We start from the raw sequence: 16,768 nt of genomic DNA, 5'->3' as shown, positions 1-16,768 counted from the left end.
TCTAGTAGGTTCCTAAAACCAGTAAGAATCACAAAGGTACACTAGATAACAGTAAAAAGGAATTCTCCTTAAAGGTTATTTATGTAAGTCAATTGGACTAATCCATTCTCAAACTAGTTTGGCTATTTTTATCTAGAGGCTATGAAATGAATCAAAACCTAATACCAGAGAATAAAAAAAGATAAGGCTCTATTATACAGTACATGACACGAAGGCAAAGAATTTTCAACACTAACATGCAGTCTCAAGAAAACAGCTTATGTATCCAAAACATACCTTCCACTCTGAAGCTGGATATGAAGGGTGGTGAATGGTTCTGTGCGAATAAGATAGTGCATAACCCCAGCAGAATTTGAATAGTGGGTACCATAATGAAATTTATCAATAGTTCCCATAGGATCCTCAAAATTTTCGTATCTAAAAAAATAAACTAAAGTTTTGTAACCACAACAGTAAAATTACATTAGGAGGACATTAAGGTTGTATTGCATTGTTAGAAACATAGTTTTTAAGAATTCCTTATTAATATTATTCATTATGTATGTATTCATATCATCACACCATGTTAATAAATAAAAAAATTTTATCCATTGATACTTCTTTCTGAACATAGTATCACTAATAACTGGATTCTGAAACAGTCTCATACGATAATACATATTTACTATAGATAGATCAGAAAACACACACACACACACACACACACACACACACACACACACACACAAAGGGGCGCCTCGGTGGCTTAGTTGGTTGAGCATACAACTTCGGCTCAGATCATGATCTCACCATTCATGGGTTCAAGCTGTGAGCCAGGCTCTGTCCTGATAGCTCAGAGCCTGGAGTCTGCTTTGGATTCTGTGTCTCCCTCTCACTCTCTGCCCCTCCCCCACATGTGCTGTCTCTCTCTCTCTCTCTCAAAAATAAACATTAAAAAAGTTAAAAAAAAAAACAGAAAGAAAACACAGAGAACCAAAAAAGGAGAAACTTAAAATCAACCACAGAGATAACATTAACATTTAAAAAAAATATTAATTTATTTTGAGAGAGAGTAGGAATGCATGCAAAAGTTGAGGAGGGGGCAGAGAGAGAGAGGGAGAGGGAGAATCCCAAGTAGGCTCCTTGCTGGCAGGGGTCAATTCCACAAACTGTGAGATTGTGACTTGAGCAGAAATCAAGAGTCAGATGCTTAACCAACTGAGCCACCCATGTCCCCCCAACATTAACATTTTGATGAATATTTGCCACCCTTAATGTGTAAGTTAATACACAAATATATTTCAGTATAAAAGCGCTATACATAATATATTGTTCATAACCTAGGCTTTCATTTTCTATTTATGTCTTTCCAAATAACTGAATAATCTATTTTAATAGGCACGTGGTATTTATAACAGTGACATATATGAATGTATAACAATTTAACTATTTCTTTACTTTTAGATATTAAGGACTATTTCTATTTTTCTGCTGTTGTAAGCAATGTGATAATGAGACATCCCTTTGTGGCCAAGGTAATGGAAGAAAAATATGGAGGATCAGTCAAGAATTGTGAAAATGAATGCTTAACAATTAAAGGTAAGAGAAGAAGGTAGAAAAGAAAGGAAGATTATGGGTAGGAAGATGACCTAACCCAGAAAATAAACAAAGGATATATATAGTGATTCTGTAAGCACTTCCAGTGTGTAATTGTTTCTGAATGGTGGTTTGAATAGTAACATCTGAATTAGTGGGTATAAAATCTGAATAAGAATGAAGTTTTTTAGAGGAAATAAACATTAAACTTTCAAACCAAAATAGTAATTAATTCATCAAGCTGAGGCCAATTTCCTGTTACACAGTAATCAATATTCAAGGGAATAAAAGTTTTCAGGTCATCTGTACCAATGCAAAAACATATACCACTGAAATGTATTTAATTAAATTAATTAATTAATTAATTAATTTTTAAAGTAGGCTTCATGCCCAGCAAGGAGCGCAATGTGGGGCCTGAACTCACAACCCTGATATCAAGACCTGAACTGAGATCAAACGTCAAACACTTAACTGACTGAGCCACCCAGATGCCCCAACTGTTGAAATTTAAAACAATTATTTCCTTTTGAACAGTGTTAAAAAACAAACAAATAAACCTTGTTCTTTTGTTATTGTCAGAAAAACTTTGAGGTAACACATGGCAGAATTCTATTAGTAGATCAGATCAAATATTAAACACTGCAAAAAGTCCTAAGGTAGATTTGCAAATAAAAGAAAAAAAATGTACAATCTACTCTCAAATAAACCTATTTTGCTTGCAAAACAGTTTTTGCCCTTATTATTAGAAGTCATAACTGACAAGTCATCCACAAATTCATGTGGAGAAAAAGGGAAATTAAAATCAGACTATTCTTTCACTTGTCAGCAACTTGCTTTGAAAAAAAACGTGAGACATTTACAGGGTCAATTGTAAACATACAGAATTATAAAAATTCCTTTCCTAATTAAAATAGTAACTTTCTACACATTTCACTATTCTTTATTCACATTATTTGTAAATAATAGTGTTAATTTTGTATCTACAAAAATGTTATATTAAGTGGGTATTTTTTTTGCTGGATTTTTAAAAAAGTTTAATTATTTTGAGACAGAGAGGAGAGAGAGAACACACAGGAGCGGCAGAGAGCGGCAGAGAGAGACGAGGGGAGAGATATAGAGAATCCTAAGCCATGGGGCTCAAACCCACAAACCACGAGATCATGACCCGAGCCAAAGCCAAGAGTCAGTTGCTCAACCGACTGTGCCACCCAGGTGCCCCTTAAGTGTGGTTTTTGCATGTTAGAGAATTATTAAGTCTAAAATACCTGGGAAGAAAAATTATCTTTCGGCACATACATATGACAAGGTGAAAGAAATTCTAAACAATATCAACTTAAATTTGGCAAAAAAGGGAAACAAACAGCCTATATATATTTAAGATACTTGAAGGACAAGAGATATATTTTCAAAAAAAACATCATGAAGGGATTATCAGACTCTGATTATCAAAAGTAGTTGTGCATTTAAAAAAAGTAACACTTGATTGGCCATAAGAGAAATCAATACAAATTCAAAAACACCATAAAAAATGATGGGTATCTTTTTTTTTTGACAGAGAGAGACAAAGGGAGGGCAAGGGAGACAGAAAATCTTAAGCAGACTCCACGCCCAGTGCGTGGCTCCACGCAGGGCTCGATCTCATGATTCATGACCTGAACCAAAATCAAGAGTTGGATGCTTAACCAGCTGAGCCACCCAGGTGCACGTGATGGGTGTCTTTCAAAAGGGATAAAAGACACTTACTTTTCTCGCATGGCTTTGGCATTTTTATCATTAACTACTCCAATTGGTTTGGAAAGATCTCGAAATACAGATGGATTATTAAGGTCCAACTCTTCCGAAGTATAATCTTGTAAAATCCAGGGAAACTAAAAGAGCCACAATTTACAATTCAGACATTCCTTACCAGAGAAGCTACTATCCCCATATATAATATCAAATGCTTATTTAAGACAAAAAGGGATAGTCTTTAGAAATATTTTCCTTGTTCCAAATGTTTATTCAGCTTCAGTTCCATAACCAGAAGCATTACTTCCTATAATTCCACTGGAATATTTTAGTGAAGTGAAAAAAAAGCTTTAATTATTTAATTATTCTTTGTGTTTATAATCTTTCTGAAAATAGCAAGGGAGAAAATATACACAAAGGCAAAAACAGTTTTATGGTTTGAAAGATGAAAAATAACCATAATACACACATACATTTCTATGTATTATAGAACTGAAAGGCTATTCCATATGTATGAGATTTCTATAAAACTTACCACTGGATACTGTGCAAGGTCATTATATGTTCGTCCTGCCATTGTATTTATTTGAATGAGGTAGTCAAAATTTGTTATCTCTCTGTTCACCCATTTCTAGACAGCACAAAAAAAGAACAAAATCAAAATTAATCTATATCTCTTCGAAGTTTGTATTACTGATAGTACTAAGGTAATCTTTTTTTTTTTAATGTTTATTTATTTTTAAGAGAGCGAGAGAGACAGAATCCGAAGAAGGCTCCAGACTCTGACCCGTCAGCACAGAGCCTGATGCAGGACTTGAACCCACAAACCGTGAGATCATGACCTGAGCCCAAGTTGGGACACTTAACCAAATAAGCGACCGAGGCACCCACTAACAGAATCTTTTGTTCCTATTATCTTGGTGTCTTTCTGATAAAAGGAATGGGGATTTTAAAAAAGTTTAACAGGGAAATAAAATCAATATATTTTTTCCTAAATTTACTTCCTTTTAAAAATCAGTCTTCAGAAAAGGTACAGAAAATTAAACATAAATCTTTTATTATAGTCAAACTTCATAAGAACTAAGACTTTTTTTGAATTAAATTATTTTATTTAAATACCTTTATAAGATCAATTTTTGAAGGATTGTCCAACATTGAAAATTTTGTTACAGGGGCGCAAGAGTGGCTCAGTCAGTTAAGCATCTGACGCTTGGTTTCCATGCAGGTCATGATCTCACAGTTTCATGAGTTTGGGCCCTGTGTCAGGCATCATGGAGTCTGCTTAGGATTCTCTCTCTCTCCCCCACTTCTCTCTGCCCCTCCCCCACTCGTGCTGTCTCTGTTTCTCTCAAAATAAATAAATAAATTTTTTTAAAAAGAAAATTTTGTTATAAATTGAAATTTTCATAAGTGCACATATTAAAAAAAAGCATCTTAATGTACTAAAATGATCTACAAATTTTAAATAAATTTCATGTTAACTATCCTCAGAGAACTGTTTTGCCAGAGCAACAGCAGATCAGAATTTGCTACATTAGATACAAATTTTCTAAAGAAAATCATAATCACTGTTTTCTTTTAATCACTTCATTGTACCTAACCTGTTAATTACACGGTATGGGTATTCTCAAGAATTTTGTTGACAGATTAACATTCACCTTTAAGTTTACTAAGTGCCTTAAGCAAAAGATACACTCATGGGAAATGGTGAGAAATGAATGTATATATATAGAGAGAGAGATTTTACAGAAAGCCCAATTATAATTATTCTTGAGTGCTAACCTGAGAAATACTCTAATGAATAAAGTTTATTCCAAAAAAACAGGAAATGTACTCCACTAAGTAAAGCTTATTCCATAAGCAACAAGAAGGGATTGATGATAGCTTTTGAACAAGAGCCACATTTAAGATTAAGACTAATGCATATGTAAGAGAAAGGAAAGAGCCAGGAGGCAGAGACCTGAGTTAGGAGACTACTGATAGTCCTGGAGAGCAAAAAACAATGGCCTTTCCTTGGTTTTTGGTAGCAGAAATATAAGAGAGATGTTGGAATATAGGTGGGGATAAAAAACAGCATTAATTAGCTTTGGCAGATGGAAGAATTGGTCATTTTTTGCCTTTTTTTGCCATAGTGTCTTTTGTATTTTCCCACTTTTTATTTACTTCATGTATGGATAACTTTTATTATTAGGAAAAAAACCCAGCAAATTCACCTGCTATATTTTTTTTTTTTTTTTAAATTTTTTTTTTTTTCAACGTTTATTTATTTTGGGGACAGAGAGAGACAGAGCATGAACGGGGGAGGGGCAGAGAGAGAGGGAGACACAGAATCGGAAACAGGCTCCAGGCTCTGAGCCATCAGCCCAGAGCCCGTCACCTGCTATATTTTTAAAAGATAAAATTATTAGAAGAATTCATAAGATATGCGTGGGAACCAAATGATATGGGAGCTGGAGGACAGGGTACTATGCATTAGTGAAGATTCAAAGATAATTCAAAACATCAATTTGAATGGAAGAATGGTTATAATAATAAAAATAAAATAATCAGAAGAGAAAGTTTTACGTTTAAGCAAAAGCCTGAGATATAAAGTGAACATAAAAATAGTGACTGTTAGGGGCGCCTGGGTGGCTCAGTCCAGTTAAGTGGGTCAGGAGACTCCTGAACCATGAAATCAAGCCCCACGTCAGACTCAGGGCTGACAGTGTAGAGCCTGCTTGAGATTCTCTCTCTCCCTCTCTCTGCGCCTCCCCTGCTAATGTATATTCTCTCTCTCTCTCTCTCTCAAAATAAATAAAATAAACATAAAAAAAAAGTGACTGTTAAAATTTCCTACCTGTGTCAATCCTGATGCTTTGAACAATTCCTGTGGTGATCTGGTTCCGTAACTATTTGGAGAATGAAGTGACAATAGTCTGCTATATACTTTGTTTCTAACCTAAAAAACACAAACAAACAGCATTTTATAGTTTAAAAATTGATCAAAACAAACTGCGATTATGGTTTTTGTAATTGCTTTACTGAGATACAATTCACATGTCACAAAATCTACCCTTTGAAGTATGTAATTCAATGGGTCTTTTTGTATATTCACAGAGCTGTGCAACCACAAACATGATCTAACTCTGGAACATTTTTATCATCCTCAAAAGAAACTCCACACTCACTAGCCATCACCCCCCACCCAGTTCCCACTCCCTCTCATCCCCCGACAATTGCTAACCTTTCTGCCTCTACAGATTTGCCTATTCTGGACAGTTCTCATAAATAGAGGATTACGGTTTTAACTTCTCTACTATACTAGGTTTGGTGAAGTCAGGCCATATAAATTTTGAAAAGGTTAGTGTATACTGGAAGGATCACCAGACACTAAATCATAAAACTAGCTCAAGTCCAGTTCAAATTTAGTTTTGTCATTTACTTATCATACTGGCAAATCATTAATTTACTGAGTCTCATCTGTCTCTATCCTTACAGTTTTCTGAATTTTTCAGGGCTACCCAAATGTAAAGTAATAAAATTCATCTTTGAACTTCAGTTTCCTCATCTATAAAAAAAAAGGAATAATGGAATTTGCCATATCTAATCTGAAGGTTGTTATGAAGATTAGATACTGCATATAAATGTGCTTTAAAAACTCTAAAGTTAGAAGCACCTGGGTGGCTTGGTTGGTTGAGCGTCCGATTCTTGATCTTGGCTCAGGTCATGATCTCACAGGTTTGTGGGATTGGAGCCCCATGTCAGGCTCTATGCTGACAGTATAGTGCCTGCTTGGGATTCTCTCTTTCCTTGTCTCTCTGCCCCTCCCCTGCACACTCTCCCCTTCCTCTCTCTGTCCCTTCCCCATTCTCTCTCTTTCTCTCAAAGTAAATAAATAAACTTAAAAAAATAAAAAACCTCTACAAGTGCCTGGGTGGCTCAGTCGGTTAAGCATCACACTTCAGCTCAGGTCATGATCTCATGGTCTGTGAGTTTGAGCCCAACATCAGGCTCCACACACTGACTGTGGAGCCTGATTGGGAATTCTCTCTCTCCTCTCTCTCTGACCCTCCCCAGCTCATACTCGTGCTCTTGGTCTCTCAAAATAAATAAGTAAACATTAAAAAAAAAACACCAAAAAAATAGTAAAACCTCTAAAGTTATACAAATGTACAGTATTCAACAAGAACATGCTTGGTTTGACACACCTTCCTAAAAACATAAGCTTTGTATATTCCTATGGAGAAAATTTATTTTTAATAGTAAAAAAGTATTATTTTATAAAAATACAAAATGCCTTTAAACATCTGAATAAAATCATCTACAAGTAAACCTGGATCCCACAAATGAACAGAAACTTAGTTACAGACTACAGCAAAACTGAATTGAACATTCAAGGAATTTATCAGGAAAGATGCCTGTGAGAGAAAATGGAAAGAAAACTAGGCAAGATCAAGAGTTGTCAGACAGTGATAGAAGTGTGACTCCATCACTGTGAAAAAAAGAGGGAAGGAAGGTTGGGAGTAAGAATCCTAAGTAATATGCTGAAGACACACAGCTATTGGCAGAGCTAGTACCTGGACCTAGATAATCTGGCTTCAGTGGTAATCACTTAACCACTTACACTATTCAAGAATATACTCCACTCCTGGGGCGCCTGGGTGGCTGAGTCCATAAGCATCTGACTTCAGCTTAGGTCGTGATCTTGCAGTTCATGGGTTTGAGCCCCATGTTGGGTTCTATGCTGACAGCTCAGAGCCTGGAGTCTGCTTTGGATTCTGTGTCTCTCTTTCTCTGTCCCTCCCCAGCTTGTATTCTCTCTCAAAAATAAATAAATTAACTTTTGGGGGGAAAAAAAGAATATACTCTACTCCTGGAAAAAATACCTGCCCCATTATTATTTAACTGAACCCAACCCAATTTCATAAATTTGTCAAATAGTATATATTGCATATTATTTCACAACTGGATACTGTGAGGCACTTATTGGCTGACACTCAATATTCTACTGATTTATCTACTCATAAATAAACACTGAAAACAAGCAACCTAAAAATACTCAAACATAAATCCCAACAAAAATTCATATATTACTTAGCCCCTAAGGCAGAGATTTTTTTCCTCTAATATTTTGACTTTACAAATGAGTCCAAAGTTTTACACAGCTCACTAGGTGGAAAATTATTTCAAGCTAATACTTGGAGGCTTCCAGAAAGGCAGCATCTTACATACCTCCTTTTTGAAATTGAGAAAGTAGTTGGATTGGTCAACATGAAAAATCTCAAGGGCGGACCTCCTTAAATTGTAACGCCGCAGGTGAATCTCTCGAATCTGAGAATGAGGCCACTTGAAATCAAAGCCTACTCCTGAAAACAGAAGAAATCTTGTGACCAGAGTACCATATGAAGTTACTTGTATTATGCAGAAGATATCTCCTAGCTCCTAACAAAAGTAGCACTTAGGGAAAAGGAATTACATTTATTTCATAAAAACCATTTGATAAATTTAGTGGACGTTCAGATGGTTTCTTTTAAAAGTATTTTTAAATTCTATAGCTATTCTATTTTCTTCTCATGAAAACAGAATAATCCTGATCATTACATCTCAAAAACATTTTTCCTTTTCTCTTTATGTTAGCACTTTAGATTTAAATATCGTTTAATTTTCAGATAATGAATTATGTGAAAAGCTGATAGAAATAAATGTGCAAATAAAATTAAGACTGCATTTTATAACACAAGTTTACAGCAATCCCTCTTACCAAATCTTTAAAAAACATTAACAAAAAAAGCATTCCCTCCAATACATTGTTGAAATTTAATTCCATATTGACTTTCCATTTCTCCTCTTACATAATAGACCACAATCCCACAATCCTATGTCACTGTTTTCTTCTCATTAATGATTAATAAGCTGGATACTTAACTATTGAACAACAGAAATTATTCCCCCAGAACTCCTCACCATCTTCTTTTTCAATGCTGCAATCATAGAAGTAAATGTGTTGAGTAGTAATTTCTAATCTGCCAGGAATAACGTCAATTATTGTAATGAGCTCACAGTCTTCTGACAACACCAATTTTTCTTTTTGATCCTGTTCTTCTTTTTCATCACTGTAAAAACAAAAATCAACCAAACAAAAACCATCCAACGTATTCTGTGTAAATGGAAAAGAATATCAAGAAAGAGTATTTGAATTACCTATAAAAATATTCCACTGAATATTAAACTAATTAAATACTGTCCAAAATGTTATTTCCCAATAACTCAGTTAAAAAAAAACACAAAGTTTTATATTTTAATTGTATGTGGCCCATTAAAACAAAATATAGTGAATCTTTAAGACTACTGGCAGAGGACAGTTCGAACATACAGCAATACTAGTCATGTCATTTTAGTTATATTTGCGAGAGAGGAGTTGACCTAGGGAATATATGAATCTGTGAATAAAGGAATGCATCATTAGTGATGTTTTATGAATAATTATCAGAAGCACTAATTATGACTAATTCTTAAACTGTAAAATGAGACTTTTCAAGAGCAACTAAATCTAGAGCAACAACATCATCATAATGTCTCTACAATGGAACTGGAGATAATACAAAGGGCTACTATAGCAATACCTTACTTAAAATAAAGTCATCTTGTATTAAGAGGACTGTTATCTTCTCCAATAAAAATAAGTTATAACAGTAATTACAACATAATTATATAATTTATAATTAAATAGAATTATAAATAACATAAACTATAATTTATAAATTATAAATCTTCAGAAATTATTAAAATTATATTAACAAAAATCTTATTTATGCCAATGAAGATTACTACTGAACCAGGTCAATTTGTAACATTAAAGTAAGTTCCAAAGAAATGCTTGCCATGTGTAGTTTATAATCTAAAAAAAAAGTGATGTCCAGAATAAATTATGTATTTGGGTCTTGAGTACTCATTTTTGGCTGAGGCTTTACAAACATAGAAAGTAAAAGTCAGGGCAGATGTGTAAATCATGAAATTTGAACACGTTCCCTAAGGCACACACACAGATCTACTGGCAAAGAATGGCAGTCTTCTGGAACAAGGGGTGTAAATACTAATTATTGCCTGACCACTAACCTATACTAACTTTTTATAAAGGGCCAGACTTTTTTTAAAAACAGGCTTTTTGTTTAAAAACAAAACAAAGTAAGGGCACCTGAATGGTTCAGTCAGTTAAGCATCCAACTCCTGATTTCAGCTCAGGTCATGATCTCACAGTTTCTGGGATTGAGCCCATGTCAGGCTCTGCACTGATGGCGTGGAGCCTGCTTGGGATTCTCTCTCTGCCCCTCCCCTGCTTGTGCTCTCTTTCTGTCAACATAAATAAACTTAAAAAAATAAAAATAAATTAAAAAAAACAAAACGAGTAAAACAAAAACCCAATGAGTACAGACATCACTGGCAACACAGAGCAGGTAAGACATACACCACAAAATTAATCCAGGAAAGTCACTAAGCAAAAATACCACCATAATAACCATCATCAAAGAAGGGGATCAGAAACCAGAGTGGTTACAATTTATTATCTAAAATGCAAAGAAAAAGTAAATTATGAGCCATAAAGAAAAACACAGTAAAAAGAAACTGTCTTTGGGGAACTTCAGATGTTCACATTAGCAGACAAAAACATCAAAGTAGCTATGGTAAATACATTAAAAGAACTACAGGAAACTATGTTTAAAGAACTAAAGTGCATTCATTATGGCAACAAAGCCTAGTCAAATAAAGACTGTCAATTAAGAGACAGAAATTACATAATCTTTAAAAAGGGAACCACATGGAAAACTGTGGAATCAAAAAGCATAATAACTAAATGAAAATTTTACCAGGACTCAATAGCATTTAAAAAATTTTTTTAGTGTTTATTTGTTTTTGAGAGACAGAGGGAGACAGAGCGCAAGCAGGGGAGTAGGCGGAGAGAGAGGGAGACACCGAATCCAAAGCAGGCTCCAGGCTCTGAACTGTTAGCACAGAGCCCGAAGCGAGGCTCGAACCCACGAACTGGGAGATCCTGACCTGAGCTGAAGTCGGATGCTTAACCGACTGAGCCACCCAGGCCAGGCACCCCTCAATAGCATATTTGAACTTGCCTCTCAATAGCATATTTGAACTTGCAGAGGAAAGAAGCAGGACTCTTGAAGACAGTTCAAAAGAAACTGTCCAACCTGAAGAACACAAAGGAAAAAAGAAGCAGGATGAAAAAACCTCAGAGTGTTACCATCATGGGAAACAACAGATGTGTAAAAGGACTCCCAGAGAGGACAGAGAAAAAGAGCCAAACATACATATTTGAAGAAATAATGCCTGAGAACTTCCCAAATAAAAAAAAAAATAATAATTCACACATCCAGGAAGATTCTATGAATATCCAAAGATATCCACACATGGACATAAAGCCAAGGTGCTGAAAGCCAAGTACAAAAACCACCACAATACAGGATGCTAAAATGTAGTGGGATGACATATTCAAAATGCTGAAAAGAAAAGAAAACAAAACAAAACAAAAGAGAGAAAAAAGAAAAGAAAAAACACCTGTCCACTAAGAACTGTATATCCAACAAAATCATCCTTTAAAAAAGAAAGCAATGGTCCTCAGGCAATGGATAATCACATGCAGAAGAATGAATATGGACTCCTACCTCATACCACATACAAAAATTAACTGAAAATGGATCAAAGACCTAAATGTAGGAGATAAAATATAAAACTCTTAGGGGAAAAAAAGATAAATGGGACCTCAAAATTTTAAATTTTTGTCCAACAAAATGAAGGAAAACACATTCAATGGGAGAACATTTTTGCAAATCATGTATCTGTTAAGGCATTTGTATCTAGAATAAAGAACCACTATAACTTAATAACTAAAAGACAACCCAATTAAAAAAAATGAGCAAAGGATTTACATAAATATTTCTCCAAAAAAGATATATAAATAGTAAACAAATCCATGAAAAGATGCTCAGCTTCATTAGTCATTAGGAAAATGCAAATTAAAATCACAAGGTATCATTCTAAATCTTATAGAATAGTGTAATAAATAAACACACAAAATGTCAAAAATTGGGGTAGATGTGGAGAAATCTGAACCCCTATATGTCACTTGGGGGAATGTTAAATGGTGTAGTCAGTATGAAAACAATTTTACAATTCCTCAAAAGGTTGTACATAGATTTACCATATAACTAACAAATCCATTACTAGGTATATACCCAATACAATTAAAAACATATGTCGACACAAAGTTCTGTACATGAATATTCATGGAAGTATAAATTACAAAAACCAAAAAGTAGAAACACTGTCTGTTCATCAACTGATGAATGGATAAACAAAGGTGGTATATCCATATGATGGAATATTATTCAACCATAAAATGGAATGAAGTCAAGTTACATGCTACTCCATGAATGAACCTTGGACACATTATACTGAATGAAATAAGCTAGACATAAAAGGCCACATATTGTAAGAAATAAATGAAATGTCAAAAACAGACAAAGCCAATAGAGACAGAAAGCAGATGAGTGATTTCCAGGGGATGTAGGAAGGGGAAAATTGGGAGTGTCTACTAAAAAAGTACAAGATTTCCTTTCAGAGTGATGAAAATGTTCTGTAATTAGACTTGTGAACATACTAAAACCTATGGAATGTTACACTTTAAAAGAGTAAATTTTATATTATATGAATCTCAATTTTCAAAAGATATGTAACTAAAATTTTGTTAAAAAGTAGCCAAAAATGAAGGCAAAAATAAAGACTACCACAGATAACAAAGCCTGAGAGAATCTGTGGTCAGACATTCCTCACATGAAAATAAAAGAAGTCCTTCGGGCTAGAAGATGAAGACACCAGATGGAAATTTGAATGTGCACAAATAAACAAAGTATGTAAGTATGGTAATTTTGCAGGCAAATAAAAAGTACAGTTATATAGTTTTCTCTATTCTTCCCTTGACTGATTTAGACAAGTGCATACAATAGTAACTACAAAATTGTATTGTTGGCCTTAAAACACATGAAAGTCTGCATTTATGATAATTAATACAAAGGAGAGATAAGGAAACCAATATCTTTTATGTTTGGGAAAATTTTCTACTACAAATTCAAAATTTTTAAATGTATCTAAGGCTATTCATTTTAAATTTTCTTCTTGAGGGAGGTTTGCTAATTTGTATCTTTCAAATAATTTGTCCATTTAAGTTGTCAAAATTTATTGGTAAAGTTGTATTTAGTATTTCTTTTAATCATTTTAGTATTTTTAGTGTTCTCTCCTTTTTAATTCCCAATATTGATAATTTATGTGGCCTTTCTTTCTTTCCTGACCAGTCTGGCAAGGAGTTTATGTTTTGTTAGCTCTTTTTTTATTTTTTTTTAAAAAAAAATTTTTTTTTCAACGTTTATTTATTTTTGGGACAGAGAGAGACAGAGCATGAACGGGGGAGGGGCAGAGAGAGAGGGAGACACAGAATCGGAAATAGGCTCCAGGCTCTGAGCCATCAGCCCAGAGCCCGACGCGGGGCTCGAACTCCCGGACCGCGAGATCGTGACCTGGCTGAAGTCGGACGCTTAACCGACTGCGCCACCCAGGCGCCCCCTTTTTTTTTTTTTTTTTTTTTTTTTAATTTTTTTTTCAACGTTTATTTATTTTTGGGACAGAGAGAGACAGAGCATGAACGGGGGAGGGGCAGAGAGAGAGGGAGATCTTTTTTTATTTTTTTAATAACTAGCTTTTGTTTTCTTTGGTCTTTTTCCTTTTCCAATTTTCTTTTCATGACTTGTGCTTTCATCTTTATAATTTCTTCCTTCTGCTTAAGAGTTTATATTTTATTCTGTACTTTCTATCTAAACTTTATCTAAACATTCTATCTAAGCTTTAACTGTATCCCACAAATTTGATAGGTTATGTTTTCATTATCATTCAGCTAAAAATATTTTCTAATTTCAAGGTCCAGCTCAAAGTTATCTCAGTTCTAAAAAGCATGCCTCAATAATGTCAGTTAATACTGATAGACTACTCACAACTGATATAACAGTAATTGATGGATCCTGCAAATACAGTTGACTCTTAAACAATACAGGGGTTAGTGGCACTGAAGCTGGTGTAAAAATCTACAAATAAAATTGACTCCCTAAAAATTTAACTAACAGCCTACTGTTGACCAGTAACTGTTACCAACCAATAATATACACAGTTGATGAATAAATCTTTTGTATATCTTATATACTGTATTCTTACAATAAAGTAAGCTAGAAAAAAGAAAAAGGTTTTAAGAAAATCATTAGGAAGATATAATACATTTACAGTACTATATTGTTTTTATTGACAAAAATCATATATAAGTGGATCCATGCAGTTTAAACCTTTATTGTTCAAGGGTCACTGTACTTAGTATTTTAAGCAAATACCTTCCATGATTTTATAATCCCGTTTTTCAGAACAAAATTTTTTAATGTTTATTAAAATACAACAATATAATGTTTATATTGAGACACACACACACACACACAGAATCCTAAGCAGACTCCACACTGTCAGCGCACAGCCCTGTGCAGGGCTCAATCCCACGAACCTTGAGATAATGACCTGAACCAAAATCAAGAGCCAGATGCTCAACTGACTGAGCCACCCACGCTCCCCCAGAACAAAATAATGTTTACTCCTTTCAAATACTTATACATACATATTTACTCTGGCTGTTATGTCTTCTTCAGGAAGGTCTAATTTATCCTCTTCCATATTGCTAACTTTTACTTGTTTCACTACTTCCAAAAGCAATGAATCACTAGAAGGCTGTGAGTGTTGGATACCTGTCGAAAATAAATACAAAATATCTATTAAACACAGTAAAAAATAATCCTATTATAGTCCTGTAACTTCTGGCTATTAATTACATTATATATATATATATATATATATATATATATATATATATATATTAAGTAAAGGAAGAGAGTAAGGGAATTGGGTGAAGGTATTCAAAAGGTCTAAACTTCCAATTATAAATAAGTATTGGGGACATAATGTGCAATGATGACTATAGTCAACAATGCTATATAGTATACTTGCTACAAGAGCAGATCTTAAAAGTTCTCATTATAAGGAAAAAATTTTTGTTAACTACACGACATGATGGGTGTTAACTAAACATTACGGTAATTATTTTGCAAAATGCACATATCTCAAGTCATTATGTTCTAGATCTTACATAGTATTGTATATTAATTATATTTATAAAACTGGAAAAAAACCTTGGGAGGTAAAGTTTTCTAAGATAGAAAAGATATTTACTACAGAAAAGTTTTTAATACATGATTTAGAGTAATCTGGGTTGTTTGTGATTTTTAAAAACTACTACATGTATAAAAAAAGGAATAAATGTTTTTAAAATATGTCTATAATTTATTATTTATGTTTGTTTATTTTTGAGGGTGAGACAGACAGGGTGTAAGAGGGAAAGGGGCAGAGACAGAGGAAGACACAGAATCTGAAGCAGGCTCTAGGCTCTGAGCTGTCAGCACAGAGCCCATGAGGGGCCCGAACTCACGGACCGTGACATCATGATCTGAGGTGAAGGTGGATGCCCAACCAACTGAGCCAGCCACCCAGGTGCCTCTGTCCTTTATTTTTAATGATGGTACTATTTATGTTTCAAAATGGGTCAACTCATCTCTTTAATTCATTTAATTCTGACATATGCCAGTAAGTCAAAGAAAGAATTATTCTCACTGTATTAATAAAACTATTTTTATTGAGTATTTGTACTAAAGAAATATTAAGTAAGAATGTGACAAATTATCTTTAATTGGAAGAGAATACATAATACAAAAGCTGAAGTGTTCTTTTCTGGAGCACATGGAATTTAAAAAGTAATTCTAGATACATATATACACAATAAATGAATGGATTTTATAAAATATACATTTTGTAAGAAGACAGGGCTAATATAATGGGAAGAACAAAGGCTGTGAGGTGGTGAACTTAAATTCAAATCCGGTTCTGCCATTTATTAAATAGACGACTCCTCTGAATCTTTGTTTTTTTAACTGTGTAATGGAGATACATCACATTACATTAAGTATAAAATAAATGGCAGCTATTATAATTGTACATTTACTTCTCAATTATCTGAGTGGTATAAGAGTAGTAATAAAAATAACTGCACAATTTATAGGTAGGACTGGGAAAAAGTTATGTATGTAACTATGAATAAAGACATTTCAGTTGTGGGAAACAAAAATAATTCATACCAACTAACAAAACATTATAAAGACGACAAATCCTCCCTTAATTTTTCATATGGTTATCATTGCTCAGACATAGAAAATGAATCAACCTAATGTACAGCTGCATTTTTCTGTGTAAATCTGCTTTGATCACACCTTTGTCTATAGATAAGAAGTACTGGCTCACACTTTTCCTAGTTACTGAATATGTTTCTTCATATGTT

General features: G+C 33.9%; 1 protein-coding gene across 3 annotated transcripts in view; it reads right to left on the bottom strand.

Annotated features, from left to right (window-relative positions):
• NBEAL1 (neurobeachin like 1) overlaps positions 1-16,768 on the bottom strand; it is a 171,203-nt gene that overhangs the window by 46,908 nt on the left and 107,527 nt on the right. For all 3 annotated transcript variants that reach the window (XM_043577516.1, XM_043577517.1, XM_043577518.1), the window contains 7 exons: positions 15,002-15,128; positions 9,247-9,395; positions 8,515-8,648; positions 6,140-6,241; positions 3,839-3,934; positions 3,319-3,443; positions 277-417 (listed from right to left, as the gene is read on the bottom strand). In XM_043577516.1, the coding sequence (XP_043433451.1) occupies positions 277-417; positions 3,319-3,443; positions 3,839-3,934; positions 6,140-6,241; positions 8,515-8,648; positions 9,247-9,395; positions 15,002-15,128 (874 nt within the window). The remainder of the gene's footprint in view (positions 1-276; positions 418-3,318; positions 3,444-3,838; positions 3,935-6,139; positions 6,242-8,514; positions 8,649-9,246; positions 9,396-15,001; positions 15,129-16,768) is intronic.

The sequence above is a fragment of the Prionailurus bengalensis genome, chromosome C1 (assembly GCF_016509475.1).
Source record: "Prionailurus bengalensis isolate Pbe53 chromosome C1, Fcat_Pben_1.1_paternal_pri, whole genome shotgun sequence".
Classification (NCBI taxonomy): Eukaryota; Metazoa; Chordata; class Mammalia; order Carnivora; family Felidae; genus Prionailurus; species Prionailurus bengalensis.
Note: the sequence above shows the minus strand (reverse complement) of the source record. Positions and strands in the feature narration are given on the sequence as shown.